Source organism: Pseudophryne corroboree, chromosome 5 (genome assembly GCF_028390025.1).
Source record: "Pseudophryne corroboree isolate aPseCor3 chromosome 5, aPseCor3.hap2, whole genome shotgun sequence".
Taxonomy (NCBI): domain Eukaryota; kingdom Metazoa; phylum Chordata; class Amphibia; order Anura; family Myobatrachidae; genus Pseudophryne; species Pseudophryne corroboree.
The window spans coordinates 121,362,332-121,387,290 of record NC_086448.1 but is presented as its reverse complement, the minus strand read 5'-3'; the positions used below and the strand labels follow the sequence as shown (position 1 = coordinate 121,387,290).

At 42.4% G+C, this 24,959-nt stretch overlaps 1 protein-coding gene across 3 annotated transcripts in view; it reads right to left on the bottom strand.

Moving 5' to 3' along the window:
* Window positions 1-3,002: 3,002 nt before the first annotated feature.
* MYO3A (myosin IIIA) overlaps window positions 3,003-24,959 on the bottom strand; it is a 527,514-nt gene continuing 505,557 nt past the window's right edge. Inside the window, exons 33-35 of one of the 3 annotated variants that reach the window (XM_063921638.1) lie at window positions 13,700-13,740; window positions 10,682-10,813; window positions 3,003-3,734 (exon numbers count right to left, since the gene is read on the bottom strand). In XM_063921638.1, the coding sequence (XP_063777708.1) occupies window positions 3,620-3,734; window positions 10,682-10,813; window positions 13,700-13,740 (288 nt within the window). In that variant the 3' untranslated portion in view covers window positions 3,003-3,619. The remainder of the gene's footprint in view (window positions 3,735-10,681; window positions 10,814-13,699; window positions 13,741-24,959) is intronic. The other 2 variants (XM_063921641.1, XM_063921639.1) reach the window with 2 other exon arrangements.

The window sequence follows — 24,959 nt, the reverse complement described above, 5'->3', positions numbered from 1 at the left end:
TTCAGTAGTGAATACTGAACAAAAATAATTATTAAGACGATCTGCTATTGTTGATCAGAACTGAAAATTGAAGGGTAAAAAAAAAACAGCAACAGGTGCCTTCTTGTACAATAATTTCTCAAAAATACATCAGTGTGACAAAGTTCATGTGAAGAAAAAAATGGCCCCGTACCAAAATATAAAAATATTATCATTGACACTGGTCGGAGGGGTCAAATCAACTGTCATTACATACCATCGTGGTGACATATATATATATATATATATATATATGTATATACGCACACAGAATAGGGGTGTAAAAAGTGCTTTCACCTTGGAAATTTACAATAAATAGTGCTTAAATATAAACAATGAATAAATAATAAATAACTTTAGCAGCACTCCAAAGTGTAGTGGCAGCAAAAGAGATTTTCAATTGACTCATATTCCAGTAAGTCATAAGAAAATGTTCATTCGAAGTAAAACCTCTGCGCCTTCAGTGCTATGACAGTGACTGATATTTCAGTGTAAATCTTTATAAGTTAAATATGTACAGAACATCAGAGGGGAGAATGCCCGTAGCGGTGTCTTTCTTGGAAATCCTTTCCTCTGTCTTTTGTTCCTTATGTGGATGCATTCATCAAGTGGTGTGGTCACATGGGCAGACAAAGGATTGTATAAATAATGTGCACTTCGTCTTATAAAGTGACAAGTGACTTCGTGCAAATCTGCCAAAAAAAGTAAACATTTTTTTTACATTTTTTTAAATTGTACGACCCATCTTTATGTGTTATTGTGAATAAAATTTGATAAAATGTTATCACACTATCAGCTTCCTCTTTTTCCTGATTGGGAAAAATTTGGTTTTAAGGTATCACTTTGGGAGGCGGTCGTTAGGTCGACAAGCATTAGGTCAACATACATTGGGTCAACCACTGAAGGTCGACATGCATTAGGTCGACATGGTCACTAGGTTGACATGGAGATTAGGGCGACATGTACTAGGTCGACATGCAAAAAGGTCGACATGAGTTTTTCACAATTTTTTTAATTTTTTTCACCTTTTTCATACTTAACGATCCACGTGGACTACAATTGGGAACGGTAACCTGTGCCGAGCGCAGCGGCAGCAGAGCGAGGCACCATGCCCAAAGTATACTGAGCAAAGCGAGCCATGCGAGGGGATGCGGTGCACTAATTGGGGTTCCCTGTCACTTTACGAAGAAAACAACACCAAAAACAGTCAAAAACTCATGTTGATCTTTTTCCATGTTGACCTTATGCATGTTGACCTTCAGTGGTCGACTCAATGTATGTCGACCTAATGCACGTCGATCTAATGAACGACACACCCCACTTTACATTGAGGACCATACAGCAGGAAAGTGTCCTCGGAAAAAGTGAGTTGCCTCTATTATTTTATACCCATATATACCACAAGGGTGAACTTCTTGATCACTTGTGTCTAAACTCTAAAGTCACATGTTTTTTTATAGTGGCTTTCACTAATCTGCACATAGCACCTTTTTTAGCAAATCTGCACACTGTCACTTGTCACTTTGGGGGTAATTCCAAGTTGATCGCAGCAGGATTTTTGTTAGCAGTTGGGCAAAACCATGGCCCTCATTCCGAGTTGTTCGCTCGCTAGCTGCTTTCAGCAACTTTGCACACACTAAGCCGCCGCCTACTGGGAGTGAATCTTAGCTTTGCAGAATTGCGAACGAAAGATTCGCAGAATTGCGAAAAGAAATTTCTTTGCAGTTTCTGAGTAGCTCGAGACTTACTCTGCCACTGCGATCAGTTCAGTCAGTTTCGTTCCTGGTTTGACGTCACAAATACATCCAGCGTTCGCCCAGACACTCCCCCATTTCTCCAGCCACTCCCGCGTTTTTCCCAGAAACGGCAGCGTTTTTCCGCACACACCCATAAAAGGGCCAGTTTCCGCCCAGAAACACCCACTTCCTGTCAATCACACTCCGATCACCAGAACGAAGAAATTTCGTCGTTAAGCCGTGAGTAAAATACCAAATTTTTTAGCAAATTTACTTGGCGCAGACGCACTGCGAACATTGCGCATGTGCAGTTTGCGACTAATCGCTCCGTTGCGAAAAAAAACTAACGAGCGAACAACTCGGAATGAGGGCCCATGTGCACTGCAGGGGAGGTAGATTTAACATGTGCAGAGAGAGTTAGATTTGGGTGTGGTGTGTTCAATCTGCAATCTAATTTGCAGTGTAAAAATAAAGCAGCCAGTATTTACCCTGCACAGAAACAAAATAACCCACCCAAATCTAACTCTTTCTGCACATGTTATATCTGCCTCCCCTGCAGTGCACATGGTTTTGCCCAACTGCTAACAAAAATCCTGCTGCTATCAACTTGGAATTACCCCCTTTATAAGAAGAAGTGCATATTATTTATACAATCCTTTGTCTGCCCATGTGACCACAACAGTTGATGAATGCATCCGCATAAGGAACAAAGGACAGAGAAACGATTTCCAAGAAAGACACCGCTACGGACATTCTCTCCTCTGATGTTCTGTACACATTTAACTTATAAAGATTTACACTGAATTATCAGTCACTGTCATGGCACTGAAGGCGCAGAGGTTTTATGAATATATATATATATATATATATATATATACATACAATGCAGCTTGTGTCCGGCACTCTGCTGTAAGTAGATAACTGCCACGGTGCCCTGGTTTTCAATAGCATAGAATTCCATAAATAGCTGGCACTCATGGACTAAAAAACTGACAATACTCAAGTACTTGCTGTCAACGTTTCGGGATTTTCGGGATTTTATTCCCTTTGTCAAGACCACCGGTCTTGACAAAGGGAATAAAATCCCGAAACGTTGACAGCAAGTACTTGAGTATTGTCCGTTTTTTAGTCCATGAGTGCCAGCTATTTATGGAATTATATATATGTATACAGTACACACACACATATATATATTTATTATATATATATATTTTTTTTTTTATATATGTAACAGATATACCACATAAATATATAGTGAATTTACGACAGAATATTCTCAGACTTTTTGTATATAGCAGCAGTCATGTACAAGGCATGCTTTTGCCTTATAAATAACTGCCACTTTAAAAAACATCCGGCATCCTGCACCTCCGTCAAACTCGGATGTTGTTGCCTCCTGCCGATACAGTACCACAATGGGATGTGTGGTTGTGCATTGATATATACGCGCTCCTACCCTCTTACCCTCTTCCTAAAACACTGGGGACATGTTGCCTTGTACATACTGTATTTAAAGTACTGCTGAATCTGCCTGCAATCTATCATTTGAACTCTGCCATCCAGGGCAACTACCAGAAAATGGCAAATGCAAAGGAAAAGACAAGTAATGGAGTTAGCACAATATAGAGAGAATGGCCTGAATGGGAAGAACCCAATCCATATAAAATATCAAACTTATAAAAACATGTTCAAAAATCATGGACGTCCTTGTAAATAATGCACTGTATAAACATATTTTTGCATAGTTATAGTTCAAATGAACTAATCTAATAAATTGCTGCATGTCATTTTATATAATAAAGCATCACATACCCAAACAACGCAAATCGGTACAGTAATAATGAAATAATAACCTAATAATAAAGTTATAAATGATGCATAAGGCGATCACGCTGAGATGTTTTTCGGAGCAGTTTCCTATAGTCATATGGGTTCTCTTCCATTTGATTTGTTTGCTGTGGGTCATCTGCAGTGGAAGATCTGGAAGAAAATATCATTATTTAGTCACAAGCAACCTCTTTCTGCTTACTGCATGTGGATTTGGAAGATAAAAACATCACAAGAAATCTTCTTTGCAGATCCTGTACATTTTTGGCAATGCGCAATATCTATTACTTACATATTGGACAATTATTGAAAATCTTAATAAATAACAGAGCAATTATAATGTACTTATGCAGGGCTAGCTAAATGGCATGTGCACAACAACTGTAATCATAGAAAAAAAAATCAAAGTAACATTTTCAAAAAGCGCAATTTGTGAAAATTAACAATGCAAGAAAGTTAGACTCAAATTTGCCATTTTTGTATTGCAGTGATTCTGCAGTATTTGTCTTCCAGAACAACTGACAAAGATGAAATTTATTTTGTGTTACTGGTGAATTAGAATTATCTTACAGGTACAGTAATATGATGTCAAAAAGTACTGAATTTCATGATGCACATGTATTAACATATAAGAATAATCAGATATATAAAGTCCACAAATTTAGATTTGGTATGTCAGAAAAATGATATTTAATGTATGCAAATATTAGTTTTTTTCTATTTTATTTTCATTATTCGGATAAATATTGCACGGGTTCAGTATGATATACCAGCAGCCGGGATGCCAGCCGTCGGTATTCCGACAATAGTCATCCCGGCTGCCAATATGCCGGCAGTGTGGCGAGCAGAAAGAGTCCCCTTGCAGTCTCGATGTGCTCGCCACTCTGCAGGCTTGGTTCTATGGGTGTCATGTACACCCACAAGTGGGAATAGCCCCTGTTAGCCGGGATTCCGGCTGGCGGCATTGTCAGCGGTCGGGATTCCGCCATCGGTATCCTGACTGCCAGCAACCTTATTGCATCCCAGATACATACCTCACAAGCTTAAACCTATGCACAGTATCCATTTAAGGAAATCATTATTTTAGAGCATCAAATATCACCACATCATCATTTATCAGCTTCAATCTATTATTCTGGTAAATACAGTAGTATTCCAAATAAACATATCTGTATGTACTGTATGTATGGTCATATTTTGCTATTTTATCTACAGGAAACTGTGCAGTCCAGATATTCAGCCATTTTCCTTTATCATCATTTATGCAGCACCAGGCTGATATTTAGGCTAACCTATGGGGGGTGGGGGCACCTTAGATTGCACACTAGGGTGGGTCGAAAAACACAAAAGTGGTAGTGGAGTTTGGCCTTAGTGCCCAAAAGTTGCCATTTGGGGTCAGTATTAACTGTGCAAAATTTCAACCCTCTTCGTTAATATCTTCTGTTCTTTGAAGCACCTTAAAGTTTTGAATTTTTAGCAAAAATTTACAAAATTATGTGTATTTGAAGTGTGGTCGGTCCAACCTCAAAAATGAGCATGGAGGTCATAAAAGTGATCTTTGGGTCTCCCAATCTATATATATAACTGCGAAAACCCTCACTCACTGACTGACTGACTGATGGACTCATCACTAATTCTCTTACTTCCCGATATGTTAGGAAGCTGAAATTTAACATCAGTAATCTTCAGGTGGGAAATCGGAAAACTATGTAACTAGTATTTTAATAAACCTCCCCTAAGGGGATGAAAAGGGGTTGACATAATGACGTCATTACCGATGCGTGGCTTGCGTTGCGTGAACAATAACGCCCAAATGGACAATCGGATCAAAATTTGGATTGCAGAATTTCATAAATGACAAAAATGGTCCTGACACTTTTTACCATATCTCTCACTGACTGATGGACTCATCACTAATTATGTTACTTCCTGATATGTTAGGAAGCTGAAATTTAACATAGGTATTCTTCAGGTGGCAAACAGGAAAACTACGTAATTAGTATTTTATTAAACCTCCCCTAAGGGGGTGATAAGGGCATAATATTGCAACCCAAACTCTCTATAGATTTACCAAATTATTAACACTCATGTATAGGTACAACTGTGAAAATCAGAAACTCCCTTGTGAAAAATGGGTAGAACAGCTAGTATACAAGTAAAAATCGCCATGACCTGAGAATCATTTGTGACTGGTGTGAAGATGTCACTGAAAATGGCAAAAGTAGTGAAAATCTGGGTATTTTCGAAGAAATCAAGTCATGTCTTGTGCAGCCTTTAGCCAACCCTATACTTACTGGGTGACTCAGAACTCACCACATAAAGTTATGGAGCACTTTCGGATCTCATCAGTCTCAGGTTACCTGTGGGTGGTAAGTATTCTTAACACTGCCAGCTCTCATATATTGTATCTTTCATCTGTTAACATAGCCAACAAAATGTTGTCAAGTAATGCAAAATAAGCATTATTGGCTACGACGTTATCGATGACAGTCTTGTACTCCTTTGGTAAGTACCTCGATGATTGTATATACTGTCACACATGGTGAGCAACATCTTTGATTGATTGCACTTTGATCCGGAACCAGGTTGGAGCACAAACCTTCAAGATGAAGTTCACAAGCAATTTAAAGATGTGTTGGGCTGGTGGGAGGACACATAAAGCCTCAAGATTCTGTTGGCTGTAGTTAGCCATCGTGCATGACTAATGTCATCTGGCTTAGACTTGAGATCATCGAGAACCTCCCCGGCTTTAATAGCAGAAGCAATATGAAACAAATACTGTTGATCTGTACTTAGAAGAGAAAGGTCTATGTTGGAGAAATATCAATAGACCGAAATTTCACAATGGAAAGGTCCTCACAACCACTCAAAAGCTTCCTGATGGGGCCAGAGAAACCCCTTGGGTCAGAAGTTTCACCATCGACATGGATGAAAAGGTGACGAGGTGGCAGTTCATTCAAATGAAGAAGGCAGATGACCCACTGAAGAGTCCTTCTAAGTCTACTTTCCAGGAGTCTGATGACACCTCCATGCAGGCCAGTGTTCATGTTCTTCCTGTCGCAGCCAATGACATGAATATATATCACGCCCCCATGGACCTTCTCATCAATGTAAGTATAAATACTTTTTAATATGTAAGCACTACATCCTGACCTTGGTAAGACATGTCCAATGTATTGTGAACATGGTTCCTTAACAAGAGAGAAAAGCTCTTCTCTAATGGTTCTTTGGAAGTTCTTGGCACCCTGTTTTTCTCTAGATAATGTGCTGTCATGACGTACAAAAAACCACCCATACCTAAATTGAACTGTGATTGCACTGACTACATTGATATGATTGACTGGAATTCATGTCAGATTACATCTCCTCTGGTTCTTAACTATGTTGACACAACATTATTGGAAGAAATGCTTCAGAAAAGAGATGTCCCTGTGACTTTAGACTTTGAGGCTTATCCCTGCCACAATCAGGCACTTGAGTGCACTATGCAACTAGTCACAGATGCTTCCAGGAGAGTCGTTGAAGCTGAAGCAAGAGATGGCTTAATTTGGGCCACTCTGTAATCAAGGAAGCAAATACCTAATTTTGATAGCAAATTCCAATTCACAATATAAACACTGATTATGATCATATACTTACCTTACACATACTGTACTTACTTATACAGTATGTGTCTTCTTTAAAGCCGAATCTGACTTTAACCAATTTTGTCCATATGACCACATGGTAGGGAGGCTGGGTTGGGCATGGGACTGAACACCAAGTGTAGATACCTTCAAGTTGTGGGTTCTGAGTCACACAGTAAGTATAGCATGAGCTAAAGGCGGCACAAGGCAAGACTTGATTTCGTAGAAAATCCTCAGAATTTCACTACTTTTGCCATTTTCAATGACCTCTTCACACCAAACACAAATGATTCTCAGGTCATGGCAATTTTTATTTGTACATTGGGAGACCCAAAGATCACTTTTATGACCTCCATGCCAACTTTGAGGTTGGACCAAACAAACTTCAAAAACACGTAATTTTCACAATTTTTACTAGAAAATTCGAAACTTTGAGGTCCTTGCCAGAAACAGAAAATATTAACTCAGACAGCTGAAATTTTGCAGTTAATATTGACTCCAAATGACAACATTTGGGAACTAATGCCAAACTCCACCGTCACTTTCATGTTTTTCAACACACTAATTCTGAATACAGTATACTGGCCCTCATTCCAAGTTGATCGCAGCAGGAATTTTGTTAGCAGTTGGGCAAAACCATGTGCACTGCAGGGGGGGCAGATATAACATGTGCAGAGAGAGTTAGATTTGGGAGGGTTATTTTGTTTCTGTGCAGGGTAAATACTGGCTGCTTTATTTTTACACTGCAATTTAGATTGCAGATTGAACACACCACACCCAAATCTAACTCTCTCTGCACATGTTAAATCTGACTCCCCTGCAGTGCACATGGTTTTGTCCAACTTCTAACAAAATTCCTGCTACGATCAACTTGGAATGAGGGCCAATAAGAGGTGCGCCTTGCTGAGGCTTTTAGTTCCACACATAAAAAGAGAAAATGCAGATGCACACTCTATAGTACCAAGCACTGCCAATTAGGTGCTTAGCACTTTTTTAGCACCTAATTATTTTTCAACCAATGTAAAACCTTTTAACGACAAAATACAAAAGAATTGTGCAAGTGCACAGCCAATAGCAGCTGGTATGGGGATGGTCAGATCCCCTGGTATATATAGTATAAAAGAAAAGTAAATGAACCCTCGCTAGCTGTAAAAATTACATAGCATGGTTTGCTTCATATAAAAGAATCACAATTTATTCCATAGATATATAGTAAAACATAGAAATATGTATTGTAAATACAATCAGAATAAAAAATTATATAACACCACCATGTGTCAGATCTCTACTGCATGTCCACACATATAGCTGTGTATGTAATTACAAATGTTGTTTTGGCTAGGACAACCTCCAATCAAATGCACTCACTATAGAACAATAGTGTTGAAAGGTGATCCCTTGGTATTGCATCAGCCTTAGGAATAGTCCATTTTGGATTTACCAGAGCTGTGGTCCAGAGTATAGTGGTGGAAATGCCAAACGATCCAAATGGATGCAAAGAGGTAGAGTGGGATCCGGGTGGTTGATTAAAGAAGCTCAACACGTTTCACTGGTTAATAAAAGTCCAGCTTCATCAGGAGCAAAAACTTTTGGAACTACATATAGAGCTATATGTGTGGACATACAGTAGAGATCCAACATAAGGGGGGTTATATAATTTTTTAATTCTGATTGTATTTACAATACAAATTTATATGTTTTACTATATATCAATGGAATAAATTGTGATTTTTTTTATATGAAGCAAACCGTCCTATGTATGTAATTTTTATAGCTAGCGCTGGTTCATTTACTTTTCGTTATACTGTAAAACCTTTTAGCATTCTAATTACTGCCCCTCACCTACGTAATACTCCTAACACATAGCTGCTACTCCTTATTTATGTACTGTAACACTTAATCCTCTCATTAGTGTGATGCCTTGGGGCGTTAGACCTGTTCTGAGGTTCATACCCTGTACTTGAACTTTAGTGTTAGATACCCACAAGATGAGGTCACCTGGTCTCAGATTGTGGGCCCATATTTTTGGCCAAACATGATTCTAAGCACCTCAATTTTGCTCTATGGTAGATTACAGAGTTTATTATAATTATTCTGTTTAGCAGTGCTTAGTACCATAGAGTGTGCATCTGCATTTTCTCTTTTTTCAGTAATTCTGCAAACTTTGTGCATGGGTATACATACTTTAAAGCAGAGCCTGATAAAGAGCCCAAAGGGGCCTCAGGTACGATACTAATTGGGCTCCTCCCCACCACTGTTTGCTAATAGAAAAAACACATAGAAATGGGTAAGTGTAATTTAGGCCCACAGAGCCTGCTGGGCCATACGTAGAAGCCTTGGATACTTAATTGATGATCCAGCTGATGTTATGGCAATCTCTCTCGCTGAATGATGGCATTAGCTCGCTTATTCTTAGGTCTAAAACGTCACTCGCTCCACCCATTCTGCATGTTATCCTGCTCTACTTTTGAAATGCATACTTCCTGCCTAGTTCCCATATTTTCAGTATACAGGTTGAGTATCCCATATCCAAATATTCCGAAATACGGAATATTCCGAAATACGGACTTTTTTGAGTGAGAGTGAGATAGTGAAATCTTTGTTTTCTGTGGCTCAATGTACTCAAACTTTGTTTAATACACAACGTTATTAAAAATATTGTATTAAATGACCTTCAGGCTGTGTATATAAGGTGTATATGAAACATAAATGAATTGTGTGAATGTACACACACTTTGTTTAATGCAGAAAGTTATTAAAAATATTGGCTAAAATAACCTACAGGCTGTGTGTATAAGGTGTATATGTAACATAAATGCATTCTGTGCTTAGATTTAGGTCCCATCACCATGATATCTCATTATGGTATGCAATTATTCCAAAATACGGAAAAATCCCATATCCAAAAAACCTCTGGTCCCAAGCGTTTTGGATAAGGGATACTCAACCTGTAGTTTGGAAAGACACATTTATCTAACCTTGAGGCCTCTAGGTTATAAATCTGGCTCTGCTTTTCATTGATTCATCTTCATTTTTTAAAGCAAGCAACAGGGCAATTTCTAGGAATCATGGCACAAGTACAGATTTTTAAAATATGCCCTCTTCCAAAGGAGGAAGCCATTCACGGAAAAATATAGAAATACCTGTAATTATTTCATTAATGAGTTAATGAGTTCATAATAAAATGTAACTCTATTTAAGACTTTAAATTCAATTAATATTCTTCTAAAAATAACAGAACTCCAGAACGTTGTTTGTGCCCCACAGTTACCATGGTTTTCAAGCCCCACTGCACTGTCAGTACCAACCTAGAAACAGCCCATGCCAAACAATGCAGCGCTCTCTGCAGCAGCACTTCTACATTCTCACTAGAACACTAACGTAGCACTAATCTCTTCTATCTGGCTAGTATGAGGAACAGCACTCATTGTGTGACTAGCATCACTTTGCTCTAACAAAAAAAGCATTCATTACCTCTTAGTTGGGGTTAGGATTGAAAATTCCATGGCAGAAAAACCATCATGTGTTTTGGGATTATTTATTGACACTGAATGGTTGGAATAGATTTCTTTATAATAATCTTCTGATTCCAATACTTTGCCTGGACTGTGAAAAAACAGAAAATTGCCTTTGTCTATTTAATCGAGTTCTAGAATAAAGCTAAACACTTGATAGAAACCAAATATGTGTTTGAACTATTTGGTGTGCAGGGGTGTCTATTGTGTTTTTGGATAGAACAGCAAAAAGAACACTTGATATTTGTACTGATAAATAAAAAGGTAACATAGGATTTAGATTGTAATTAAGCCTCATCTCTGAAACCCAGGCATCCCTGTAATGCCTAATTTCTCCTAATTTCCTTGCAGGGGCGTAGCTACACCTTTGGGGGCCCCATAGCACAATATCCCCGGGGCCCCCAGCGCACCCTCCCCTTCCTGCACTGAACAGCAGAAGCGGTGCCCGCGGCCGGCACTTACCCGCCAGCAACACTGCACACCCAGAAAAGTGCCAAATGCACGCTCGGGGGCCCCGCGATGCGAGGGGAGTTTGGGACTGCTGGGCCATCACGTCTTTCCCTCCTCCAGCAGACCATTGACCAGTGTCTCTTCCGCGACCTGGCTGCTTTGTGCTGTAGCATGACAGGGTGCAGGCGAGCTACGGGCCCTGCAGGCTTCTTAGGCCCCGTAGCAGCTGCATCTCCTGCACCTATGGTAGCTACGCCAGTGTTTCCTGGGTGTGTGCAGCACTGGCTGCCACTGAGAGAAGAGATGGGACATGCAGTACCTAAGAGAGGAAGACCGTCTGCTGGGAATGGGGTAAATATGGAAGTGGGGGGGACATAGAGGGGGGGTTGCTTGATGGGAGAAGTCAGTGTGGTGGCGAGGTGTGAGGCAGGTTGAGCAGCTGCAGAACATTTCCAGGACAACTACAGGCATTTCTTTATGGATCAACCTCATTACCCCAAACTGGCATAACAACCACAGTTGCCAATGAACTCACTCACGCCTCCAGTGATAGCAGCTAGAAATCCACACCTTGGAGAACTCAAAATTAATATTGTGCTCAATGCAGTTGTTGTAATATATAAACTTCATAGTGACATCATTTACAAGATGAGGGATTTATCCAGAAATAAATATTAAGAATGTACTATAATGAAATATTATATGAACTATTTCATCATTACTATATGTGAGGGAGCTTCAATGTTTTCTAAGGTGATAAATGAGTAATAAACTGTATACTAAGAGTAACTGGTTTATGTTTCCTGTCTTCTCCTTCCATTGTCTTTCTTCATTCCAACTGTGCCACATCATGGTTAGCTGACCATAGCTAGCTGCACTGCAATGGCTGCATTATGACTGGTGGCTGATAATGCTGCTGCCTTACTATAGCCACATGCATCTACTCCACCTGCAGCAACAGCTGTTATTCCTCCACCATATGTATCACATGCTCCTAGAGTGTAAGACCATTTGGGCAGGGCCATGCTGTTATTCCCCCACCATATGTATCACATGTTCCTAGAGTGTAAGACCATTTGGGCAGGGCCATGCTGTTATTCCTCCACTATATGTATCACATGTTCCTAGAGTGTAAGACCATTTGGGCAGGGCCATGCTGTTATTCACCCACCATATGTATCACATGTTCCTAGAGTGTAAGACTATTTGGGCAGGGCCATGCTGTTATTCCCCCACCATATGTATCACATGTTCCTAGAGTGTAAGACCATTTGGGCAGGGCCATGCTGTTATTCCTCCACCATATGTATCACATGTTCCTAGAGTGTAAGCCCATTTGGGCAGGGCCATGCTGTTATTCCCCCACCATATGTATCACATGTTCCTAGAGTGTAAGACCATTTGGGCAGGGCCATGCTGTTATTCCCCCACCATATGTATCACATGTTCCTAGAGTGTAAGACCATTTGGGCAGGGCCATGCTGTTATTCCCCCACCATGTGTATCTAGAGTGTAAGACCATTTGGGCAGGGCCATACTTATATTCTGTTTTGAACCATTTTATGTAATTTCTAGGCTTCATGAGCCCTTTGTGCCAGATCTTTGTAGATAAAAGCTAATATTAATATTACTAACTTATCGGTTTTACAATCTCAGTTTTTTTCCTGACCGTTATGAGATCTGGGCATTGCTATGAATGCTGAGACCAAAGGAAAAATGGTGGATTATGGCAACACTTTCATCTGTCTACTTAAGAAAAGGAACTCCCCTATAATTTAATGCTTTCTGCCAGAAGAGACTGAGCCAGATAGATTTCCTGACCAAAGTGAGCGGTACTTCATTTCATATAGATTTCATCACATAATTTCTTCACATCCAGTAACATGGCACCATCATTGGACTGGAAAGCACACTGATTAAATAACACATGATGGTGTTAAATTATGTAATTGGCTTGGTAAAGCCCAACCCCTTTTAAAATAATATATGTAAACAGATCAAACATTTTAAGAAAGTCTACCATAGTATACTGTACGTTGTGACTATCACTATTGATTGTTTATTGATTCAACTAGACAAGTGCTCTTACTGTATCTCACATTTGTATGGGCCAGTTCATGATTAAGTTATGTTACTTTGACAATGTATATTTAATATGTCTGTCTAATTTTTGTTTAAAAATAAATTGTTATGGGCACCAGTGACATTGTTTCAAATAAAAGCTGCAACAAATTAACACAAACTGGTACTTACATTTATCTATGAAAATCTGTATTTAAAAAAAGCCAATTAAGCACCTGTTAATTTTAAACCCTGTAAACGTGTGTACTCATTGACAATGCCAAATCATGTGATAAATCTTTTCAATAAAGCGCTATATTTATCAGCAACCTGGGCTAATGTATAAATGAATTTAAAGCTGAAATGTGTAATTATAAAATGCCATTACATGATCGTTATTTACAGGTAATTGACAAATGTGGAAAGCAGATTCCATTCGGGACATTAGTAAGATATAGAAATTCACCTTTCTTTTCTTGGTTTGCGTTTTTCATCTTTGTATGGCAACTGAGAAAATAAGAAAAGGCGTGTAATATATAGTGTCATTGGAAATGTTACTTTCACATGTCAAATACTCAAAGAGAATACATTTCTACTCATTTAACAAAATTGTGCTACATGCACAACTGTACAGTTACCGTAGCAACCTACAATATACTTACACTTTATGAGATATGAGTTTTGGTTGGATGATATATGATTTGCTTATGGTTTGAAGAGAGGATGACGTGATGGTAGTGGTAGAGAGCAGCAATCGTATACGGTACCTTATATAGGTGGTGTTTGTCCTCTGTGTCAATCAACAAGTGTCTTTTGCACAGGGTCTGACTGGGGCATGAAGGACCCACCGTGGGAATGCAGTGGTAGGGGCCCATGTTTAGGGGTGTGCCCAGTTTCAAGAAGGGGTGTGGCCAGCCAGCACAATGGTTTGCCTAACCATTAGAGAGTGAATGGTCTGGGCCCCTTGATAAATATATACAGGGTGATTCAAAAGTCGCAGTACATCCTTTTGTTTCACAAACTGTGCAGAAAATGGGAAAGCTGATTTAGATTCAAGATGGCGCCCATGTTTGGTACATACCTTAAAAAGATAGCCCATCTCACCCATACCTTACTGGAGTATTCAGTTTTCTGCAAAGTTTTTGAAACAAAAGGGTGTACCACATCATTTGAATCACCCTGTATATAATAGTAAACACTGCTAGTGCATACGTGACAATGTACCAGATAATAACAGCAATGCACTGTAGAAAATAGACCATAGTCCTGTGCAGTATAAGGTAATACGTGTATATGTATAATTCAAATGCACAGTCTGGAACCTGATCCCTAGAAGAAGAGGTGGGCCCCTAAGTAGCTGGGCCCACAGGGGGTTTCCCATGTACCCCTGTGGGCCAACCAACAATGCTTATGCAAGTCACCCTAGGCAATTACCAGAACCATTTCAGAAAAATGGGCGGGTTAGTTGCACACAATTGTCTTGGCTGCTAATTTGTAAATACTTGTAGTGTGGTTTCAGAAGTTAGCTTTGACAAACACTAATTATTGAACATAAATATCAAACTAAATGGAACCAATTTAACATTTTTGTAAATGTTGACCTTTTTGGTTCAATCTAGAGACGTCTTCACACAGACACATTTTCTGTTTGAACCAGAGTAGTCAAACAAAAACAGTTTTTGGCACAACTGCACAAATAATTTCATGAACCTAACCGCTCATTATTCTGTAGCAACGGCTGGCCCCCTTGCCTAATTTTATTATTTTTATTATTTGGTTATAAACTTTCATTTGATGATAGCTAATTTAATAGAAAAATAAAAAAAGCCACTATGACACTTTTTTATTTTTAATTACTATACTTATACAAATTTACTAAGTACAGTAGGAAAGCTTACAGGGGCAGTCTTTGCGACTCCTACTAATTTACAAACCCTTCGAGATGGCATATGGTACAATATAGTGGTAATATTTTGCAGTTACTGGTACATTTCGGACTGACAGTACCAACACAAGCAACAAAGTGGCACCCCCAAACAAATGCCACCCCTAGGCACATGCCTCACGTACCTAATGGGAAATTCACCACTGTATACACAACAAATAGGTGTTCTTGACAACCTTGTAGTGAAGCACACACATCCTGCTGTAAAGCACACATACATTGTAATGGAGCACACTTCTCCAGTAAATAAGCACACTTCAAAGGGCAGAGATTATTGGTAATTAATCATACATCCTTAATTATGCAGCCACTCTTGTAGCCATCAGCAGTGGCGTAACTACTGCCCCCGCAGCCCTCGCGGTGGCTTGGGGGCGAGGGGCTGCGGGGGCGCCGCCACTGATTTAGAGCAGATTGACATGCGGACGAACGTCCGCATGTCAATCTGTTGTCACTAGCCCCCCGCTGTGAAGTAGGGACACGGAGGGCACAGCGTGCGCCTCTCCTGTGTCCCTCTGAGTCTCCGGCGTGTCGGGGGGCGTGTCCTATGAAAAGGGGGCGTGGTTTCGTCACTGAGGGGGCATGCCCAGCGCTCTGTGAGCTGCTGGCATGCCCTCTCTCCCACTGTCTGCGCTGAATAGACGCTGTACGCATGCGCACAGCGTCTATTCACTACTGCTCTGCTATGCAGAGCAGTGACTGTAGGAGCCTCCCAACTGCCCCCCCCATCGCGGGACACTGCGGGAGGTATGCATATATGGCACTGGGGGGGCACTGAGGGGGCATATATGGAACAGGGGGGGGGGCACTGAGGGGGCATATATGGCCTGAGGGGGCATATATGGCACTGGGGTGGCACTGAGGGGCATATATGGCGCTGAGGGGGCATATATGGCACTGGGGGCACTGAGGGGGCATATATGGCACTGGGGGGCACAGAGGGGTCATATATGGCACTGAGGGGGCATATATGGCACTGCGGGGGGCACTGAGGGGGCATATATGGCACTGGGGGGCACTGAGGGCATATATGGCACTGGGGGGCACTGAGAGGGCATAGATGGCACTGAGGGGGCATATATGGCACTGGGGAGGCACTGAGGGGGCATATATGGCACTGAGGGGGCATATATGGCACTGGTGGGGCACTGAGGGGGCATATATGGCACTGGGGGGGCACTGAGGGGGCATATATGGCACTGGGGGGTACTGAGGGGGCATATATGGCACTGGGGGGCACTGAGGGGGCATATATGGCACTGGGGAGGCACTGAGGGGGCATATATGGCACTGTATGTGTACCTGGCACATGGGGGGCTATATTTGGCACTGGGGGCACGTGAGCACCTGGCATTGTGGGGGAATATCTGGCACTGGGGGCATATGTGGCACTGGGGGGAGAGGCTATATTTGGCACTGGGGGCATGTGAGTACCTGGCACCGTGGGGGAATATCTGGCACTGAGGACATATGTGGCACTGGGAGCACAGCCCTAGCAACAAGCACTACCCCCTAGCAATGAGCATGACACCCAGTGCATGAGACCCCTGGCAACGAGCATGACACCGAGTGCATGAAACACCTGGCAACGAGCATGACACCCTGAGCATGAAAACCCCTGGCACCGTGCATGGAACCAAGAGCATGAAACCCCTGGCAACGAGCAGGTAATTTAAAAGTAATTAGAAGCCTTAATGTAGGACTTAATGTGTAATGGGCATTACGGTGTGTGGCATAATGTATCACGGACATTGCGGTGTGTGTCAGAATGTGTCACAGGCATTACGGTGTGTGGCAAACTATATCACGGGCATTGTGGTATGTGGTATAATGTCTCAGGGGCATTGCAGTGTGGCATAGGGTATAACGGGCATTGCGGTATGTGTCACAGGCATTACGGTGTATGGTATACTAGATCACGGGCATTGTGGTATGTGGTATAATGTCTCAGGGTCATTGCAGTGTGTGGCATAATGTATAATGGGCATTGCGGTGTGTGGCATAATGTGTCAGGCATTACGGTGTCTGTATACTATATCACGGGCATTGTGGTATGTGGTATAATGTCTCAGGGTCATTGCAGTGTGGCATAATGTATAACGGGCATTGCGGTGTGTGTCATAATGTATCACGGACATTGCGGTGTGTGGTATACTATATCATGGGCATTGTGGTATGTGGTATAATGTCTCAGGTTCATTGCAGTGTGTGTCATAATGTATCACGGACATTGCGGTGTGTGTCATAATGTATCACGGACATTGCGGTGTGTGGTATACTATATCATGGGCATTGTGGTATGTGCTATAATGTATCAGGGGCATTGCAGTGTGTAGCATAATGTATAACGGGCATTGCGATTCCTGTCATAATGTGTCACAGACATTACGGTGTGTGGCATAATGTGTCGGGGGCATTACGGTGTGTGCATATTGTGTCATGTGCATTATTGTGTGTGGCATAATGTCTGAGGGCCTTTGCAGTATGTGGCATAATGTATACTGGGCATTACTATAAGGAGGAAAAATGACAAATAATGGAAGGGGCATGAATCAGGATTATTTTTCTTTCCTGTGGTGGCTAACGTCTGGGCGTGCAGGTTGCAAAACTGGGGTATAAGGTAGTCTATTCCTGCAATGCCACGCCTCTTTATGCGAAGCCGCGCCCATTTAAACAAAACCACGACCCTTTTTGGCGTCGCGCGCCTTCGGCGCGCACATGTTTGTCCCTTTCCTAGTGCCAATTATGGGGGGGGGGGGGGGGGCGCCGAAGAATTTTTTGGCTTGGGGGAGAAAAATTTCTAGTTACGCCACTGGCCATCAGTATGCTCGAAAGCTGCAGCCAATGTTTTGTAGAACACATCCTTTTTCTCATTTTCCCCAGTGTTATCTCCATGGTGAGTGGAGAATGACAACATCATCACTGTGTTGCAGACAGCCAGCTCAGCCTCAGTGAGACTGATAGACTCTCAGGGGGTCAGGGTCCAGATAATCACTGTATCAGTGAATCTCTCTTGCATTCAGCTAGAGTCGCCAGTTATGATATAGGGCTGTTTATCATACTTACAGACTGTCTGGCTGCCCCATGCCGGAGGGGGCAGGCAGGACGGTACAACAGGAGGTGTGGCCTCACCATGGCTGGGTGGTATGGGGGCGTGGATGTGTGTTTACTGTCACTGTATATCATGGACGGGGCTATGATGACACGATTCAGCATGAATCACGTTTTTGGCCTCCACGGACCACACACTTTCAAGGATGGCTCAGAGGGCTGAGGGAGACTTGTGGGGTGAGGCAGGTTCCAGGAGACTTACCTACCTTTCCTGGAGGGCCAGGAGCACCACCTGATTTTCGGGAGCCTCCTGGCCATTCCAGGAGAGTAGGCAAGTATACCGTTTAAAGCATTTGCACTGTGGGCCTGTTTTGTTCAGGTTTGTAAGCAAAGCAAAAAAGCAACTACAGTAATTGAATTACCTCCTTACGATTTATATTTTTCTGTGCAGGGTTAATACAGTACTGGCTACTTGTGCATGTAGCCCACAAATGTTAGACGGCTTTATTTTTACACTGCGATTTAGATTTCACTTTTTTATCACACCCTTCCCAAATCTAAATCTCTTTGCACATGTTACATCTGACCCACCAGCAGTGTAACAATTGCTTTGTTTTGCTTTAGTTACCAACATGGATCAGGTCCTTTGTTGCTCTGTTAAATTGGGTGCTGTCTTTAAGACAGCAATATTTAGTGTTATTATAAGCCAATATTTTTTGAATATTGCAACTTTAAGGAATAAAGATGGCTGTGGTCAGTTCAGGGCCGGTTCTTGCCCTTGTGGCGCCCCGGGCAAAAATATAGGGGCGTGGCTTCATATGGGGCGTGGTCAGTTACGCCCCCATTTCCCCCCCTTGAAGCGCCGCTGAAAGGATAAAAAAAAGAAAAATTTATACTTACGATCAGACCTCTGCAGACCTCCGCCAGCACCGCTCTTCTCCTCTCCTCTGATCTATGGGAGAGACGTCAGTCATGACGTCTCTCCAATAGCACAGCATAGACACTAGTGGTCAATTATGACCCCTAGCGTCTCTGCCACAATGCTGTGCAGTGTGCGATGACGTCATGGTCCTCTCCACAAAGGGAAACTAGATGCGTAGCGTCTGGTTCCCTTCGCAGCGGGGGACCAGCGGGGGGCACAGCGGGGGGCACAGTGGCGGATCTTGCCATGGTGCAGCGCCCTCCAGATGGCGCCGGCGCCCTCCGGAAGGCGGCGCCCCGGGCAAAAGTCCTGCTTGTCCGTGGCAAGATCCGCTACTGGGTCAGTTGCACGATATCTCACCATAACATCAAAGGAGTATATACAGTACATTAATATACAGAAATTTTCTTTTTACATCCTTCCTGACTACTTTTATGGCATATGCTTTCCCAACATTTAGTACAGTATATGCTGTATGTTATATTGAAAAGAAGAGCAATAGTTAACTCTAAAGTACATTTCAAATGTAAGAATAGAGCCAGAATATTGCGCTCCCAGTTAACTATACTAAAAAGCAAAATACCAGAATGGTTTGACTTTGAGTGGCTTGGTTTAAAGCACTCAAACCAATGATCGACATACAGTACTAACATAAATGCATGGTTTGATTAGTGTCTTTTTCTGCTTAGAAATAAAATCATAAAACTGCATGAGCTGTTTTGGAACTTGTACCTACAGTAAAAACACAGTTGAAGTTCTGTACATACAGTAACAGGCTACGGCAAATATAGCATATTCAACAAAGGCAAAATATACATTCAAAAACAATAATAAAATAATACAAATTCCTAAAGACAACAATCATACCTTAAAACTAATTCAATTAATCTTTGATTATTTTTGAAGAATTCATTTTATCAAAAGTAACACATTGATTCATGATCAGTTTGAAAAAAAGCTTTTTTAACACCTGAATGATGTAAGATACTATGGGCAGGATGTAATGCCATCCTAGTTCGGAGGCCGTTTAGGATGCCGGACAAAATTCGGACGTTTTCTTAAAGGGACAATCACTTACAAGGCATGGTTTTGCCTCGTACACATATCCAGATTAAGGGGGGGGGGGATTCAGGGCATACTGCACCCCGGGCCCCCGTTTGTCAGAGGGCCCCCCGGCCAGAGCACACTGACATCACTAGCTTTACCTTTTAAGCAGCAGCAGATCCAGGAGCTAGAATGCAAGCAGAACAGTATGCAGTGCAGGTAGAGACACAGGAATATCATGTTTTATGAGCTACCGACACAGCTTTCTGACCAGAGGAAAGATAGGAAGGTGGAGAGAGCTGTAAGTGACACAGGGATCCCAGCTTCTCCTCCTCCCCTCCTGGGTGTCTGAGTCCTGTGTAAACTGTTATGCAACTAAACCATTTGGGTCTAGAGATCGAGACACACACAGAGAGTCCTCCTGAGTCCTGTCCCAGTGTGTAAGTAGTACAGAGGCTGCTGCTATTCTTGCATGTGACAAGATAAATTATTTTATTTTTCTATGTGTTTTTTAAGGTTAATTAAAACTATTATACACTATTGGTTAAATTTAATATACACAATCTATACCTCCCACCATGACCCATTCCAGGAGGGACAAAATGCTCTTTGCCTGGACTTCCTTCTTCATTTATGATTGCAATTACCTGTGTTAAAGTAACTTTCTTATCAATTAAATAGTTCAACACAGGTGACACCAATAATATATTAAGATTGAAGTCCAGGTAGAGAGCAATCTGTCATATGGAGGTATGCACAATTTAATATATATCCCCCACCTTCCATTGGCGCCCCCCTGTCTTAAGTGCCCAGGGCACCCCCAAGGTTTAATCTGGCCCTGCTCGTACATGATTGCCCCTTTAAAAACATGTATGAGCTCATCCAGCATCCCACTGAACTTTGACGACATTACATCCCACCCAATGTGCTAGAAAAATGATTTACACTCAAATTGATAGATGGAACACAAAGTAGATTGTAGAGATGAGCGGGTTCGGTTCCTCGGAATCCGAACCCGCCCGAACTTCATGTTTTTTTACACGGGTCCGAGCGACTCGGATCTTCCCGCCTTGCTCGGTTAACCCGAGCGCGCCTGAACGTCATCATCACGCTGTCGGATTCTCGCGAGGCTCGGATTCTATCGCGAGACTCGGATTCTATATAAGGAGCCGCGCGTCGCCGCCATTTTTCACACGTGCATTGAGATTCATAGGGAGAGGACGTGTCTGGCGTCCTCTCCGTTTATAGAGATTCGAGAAGAGAGTGAGACAGAGAGAGACACAGTAGTAATTTGGGGAGCATTAGGAGGAGTACTACTACTACTAGTACTTGCTGAAGTGATAGAGAGAGATAGTGTGACTGTATTATCTGACTTGTGGGGGAGACACTGACAGTGGGGAGCAGTTAGAGTCTGAGAGCAGGACTCAGGACTCAGGAGTACATATAACGTACAGTGCACACTTTTGCTGCCAGAGTGCCAGCCACACTGCCATTGTTTGTGACCACACTGACCACCAGTATAATATATATTGTGATTGTCTGCTTAGGACTCAGGAGTACTACTTGCAAGTTGCTGATAGTGTGACCAGTGACCTGACCACCAGTTTAATAAATCACCACCAGTTTATGAGTTTAATATATATTATATATATATATATATAATTGTATATAATATATATATAATATTGTATACCACCTAGCACCTACCCGTGTTTTTTTTTTTTTCTTTCTTCTTTATACATACTACTATAGTAGCTTACTGTAGCAGTCTGCGGTGCTGCTGAGCTGACAGTGTCCAGCAGGTCCGTCATCAGTCATTACATAATAAATATATAATATATACCTGTCCGGCTGCAGTACTAGTGATATTATATATACATATATATTGATTTCATCTCATTATCATCCAGTCTATATTATCAGCAGACACAGTACGTTAGTCCACGGCTGTAGCTACCTCTGTGTCGGCACTCGGCAGTCCATCCATAATTGTATACCACCTACCCGTGGTTGTTGTTTTTTTCTTTCTTCTTTATACATACTACTATAGTAGCTTACTGTAGCAGTCTGCGGTGCTGCTGAGCTGACAGTGTCCAGCAGGTCCGTCATCAGTCATTACATAATAAATATATAATATATACCTGTCCGGCTGCAGTACTAGTGATATTATATATACATATATATTGATTTCATCTCATTATCATCCAGTCTATATTATCAGCAGACACAGTACGTTAGTCCACGGCTGTAGCTACCTCTGTGTCGGCACTCGGCAGTCCATCCATAATTGTATACCACCTACCCGTGGTTGTTGTTTTTTCCTTTCTTCTTTATACATACTACTATAGTAGCTTACTGTAGCAGTCTGCGGTGCTGCTGAGCTGACAGTGTCCAGCAGGTCCGTCATCAGTCATTACATAATAAATATATAATATATACCTGTCCGGCTGCAGTACTAGTGATATTATATATACATATATATTGATTTCATCTCATTATCATCCAGTCTATATTAGCAGCAGACACAGTACGGTAGTCCACGGCTGTAGCTACCTCTGTGTCGGCACTCGGCAGTCCATCCATAAGTATACTAGTATCCATCCATCTCCATTGTTTACCTGAGGTGCCTTTTAGTTGTCCCTATTAAAATATGGAGAACAAAAATGTTGAGGTTCCAAAATTAGGGAAAGATCAAGATCCACTTCCACCTCGTGCTGAAGCTGCTGCCACTAGTCATGGCCGAGACGATGAAATGCCAGCAACGTCGTCTGCCAAGGCCGATGCCCAATGTCATAGTACAGAGCATGTAAAATCCAAAACACCAAATATCAGTAAAAAAAAGGACTCCAAAACCTAAAATAAAATTGTCGTCGGAGAAGCGTAAACTTGCCAATATGCCATTTACCACACGGAGTGGCAAGGAACGGCTGAGGCCCTGGCCTATGTTCATGGCTAGTGGTTCAGCTTCACATGAGGATGGAAGCACTCAGCCTCTCGCTAGAAAAATGAAAAGACTCAAGCTGGCAAAAGCACCGCAAAGAACTGTGCGTTCTTCGAAATCCCAAATCCACAAGGAGAGTCCAATTGTGTCGGTTGCGATGCCTGACCTTCCCAACACTGGACGTGAAGAGCATGCGCCTTCCACCATTTGCACGCCCCCTGCAAGTGCTGGAAGGAGCACCCGCAGTCCAGTTCCTGATAGTCAGATTGAAGATGTCAGTGTTGAAGTACACCAGGATGAGGAGGATATGGGTGTTGCTGGCGCTGGGGAGGAAATTGACCAGGAGGATTCTGATGGTGAGGTGGTTTGTTTAAGTCAGGCACCCGGGGAGACGCCTGTTGTCCGTGGGAGGAATATGGCCATTGACATGCCTGGTGAAAATACCAAAAAAATCAGCTCTTCGGTGTGGAAGTATTTCAACAGAAATGCGGACAACAGGTGTCAAGCCGTGTGTTGCCTTTGTCAAGCTGTAATAAGTAGGGGTAAGGACGTTAACCACCTCGGAACATCCTCCCTTATACGTCACCTGCAGCGCATTCATAATAAGTCAGTGACAAGTTCAAAAACTTTGGGTGACAGCGGAAGCAGTCCACTGACCAGTAAATCCCTTCCTCTTGTAACCAAGCTCACGCAAACCACCCCACCAACTCCCTCAGTGTCAATTTCCTCCTTACCCAGGAATGCCAATAGTCCTGCAGGCCATGTCACTGGCAATTCTGACGAGTCCTCTCCTGCCTGGGATTCCTCCGATGCATCCTTGAGTGTAATGCCTACTGCTGCTGGCGCTGCTGTTGTTGCTGCTGGGAGTCGATCGTCATCCCAGAGGGGAAGTCGTAAGCCCACTTGTACTACTTCCAGTAAGCAATTGACTGTCCAACAGTCCTTTGCGAGGAAGATGAAATATCACAGCAGTCATCCTGCTGCAAAGCGGATAACTGAGGCCTTGACAACTATGTTGGTGTTAGACGTGCGTCCGGTATCCGCCGTTAGTTCACAGGGAACTAGACAATTTATTGAGGCAGTGTGCCCCCGTTACCAAATACCATCTAGGTTCCACTTCTCTAGGCAGGCGATACCGAGAATGTACACGGACGTCAGAAAAAGACTCACCAGTGTCCTAAAAAATGCAGTTGTACCCAATGTCCACTTAACCACGGACATGTGGACAAGTGGAGCAGGGCAGGGTCCGGACTATATGACTGTGACAGCCCACTGGGTAGAAGTATGGACTCCCGCCGCAAGAACAGCAGCGGCGGCACCAGTAGCAGCATCTCGCAAACGCCAACTCTTTCCTAGGCAGGCTACGCTTTGCATCACCGCTTTCCAGAATACGCACACAGCTGAAAACCTCTTACGGCAACTGAGGAAGATCATCGCGGAATGACTTACCCCAATTGGACTCTCCTGTGGATTTGTGGCATCGGACAACGCCAGCAATATTGTGTGTGCATTAAATATGGGCAAATTCCAGCACGTCCCATGTTTTGCACATACCTTGAATTTGGTGGTGCAGAATTTTTTAAAAAACGACAGGGGTGTGCAAGAGATGCTGTCGGTGGCCAGAAGAATTGCGGGACACTTTCGGCGTACAGGCACCACGTACAGAAGACTGGAGCACCACCAAAAACAACTGAACCTGCCCTGCCATCATCTGAAGCAAGAAGTGGTAACGAGGTGGAATTCAACCCTCTATATGCTTCAGAGGTTGGAGGAGCAGCAAAAGGCCATTCAAGCCTATACAATTCAGCATGATATAGGAGGTGGAA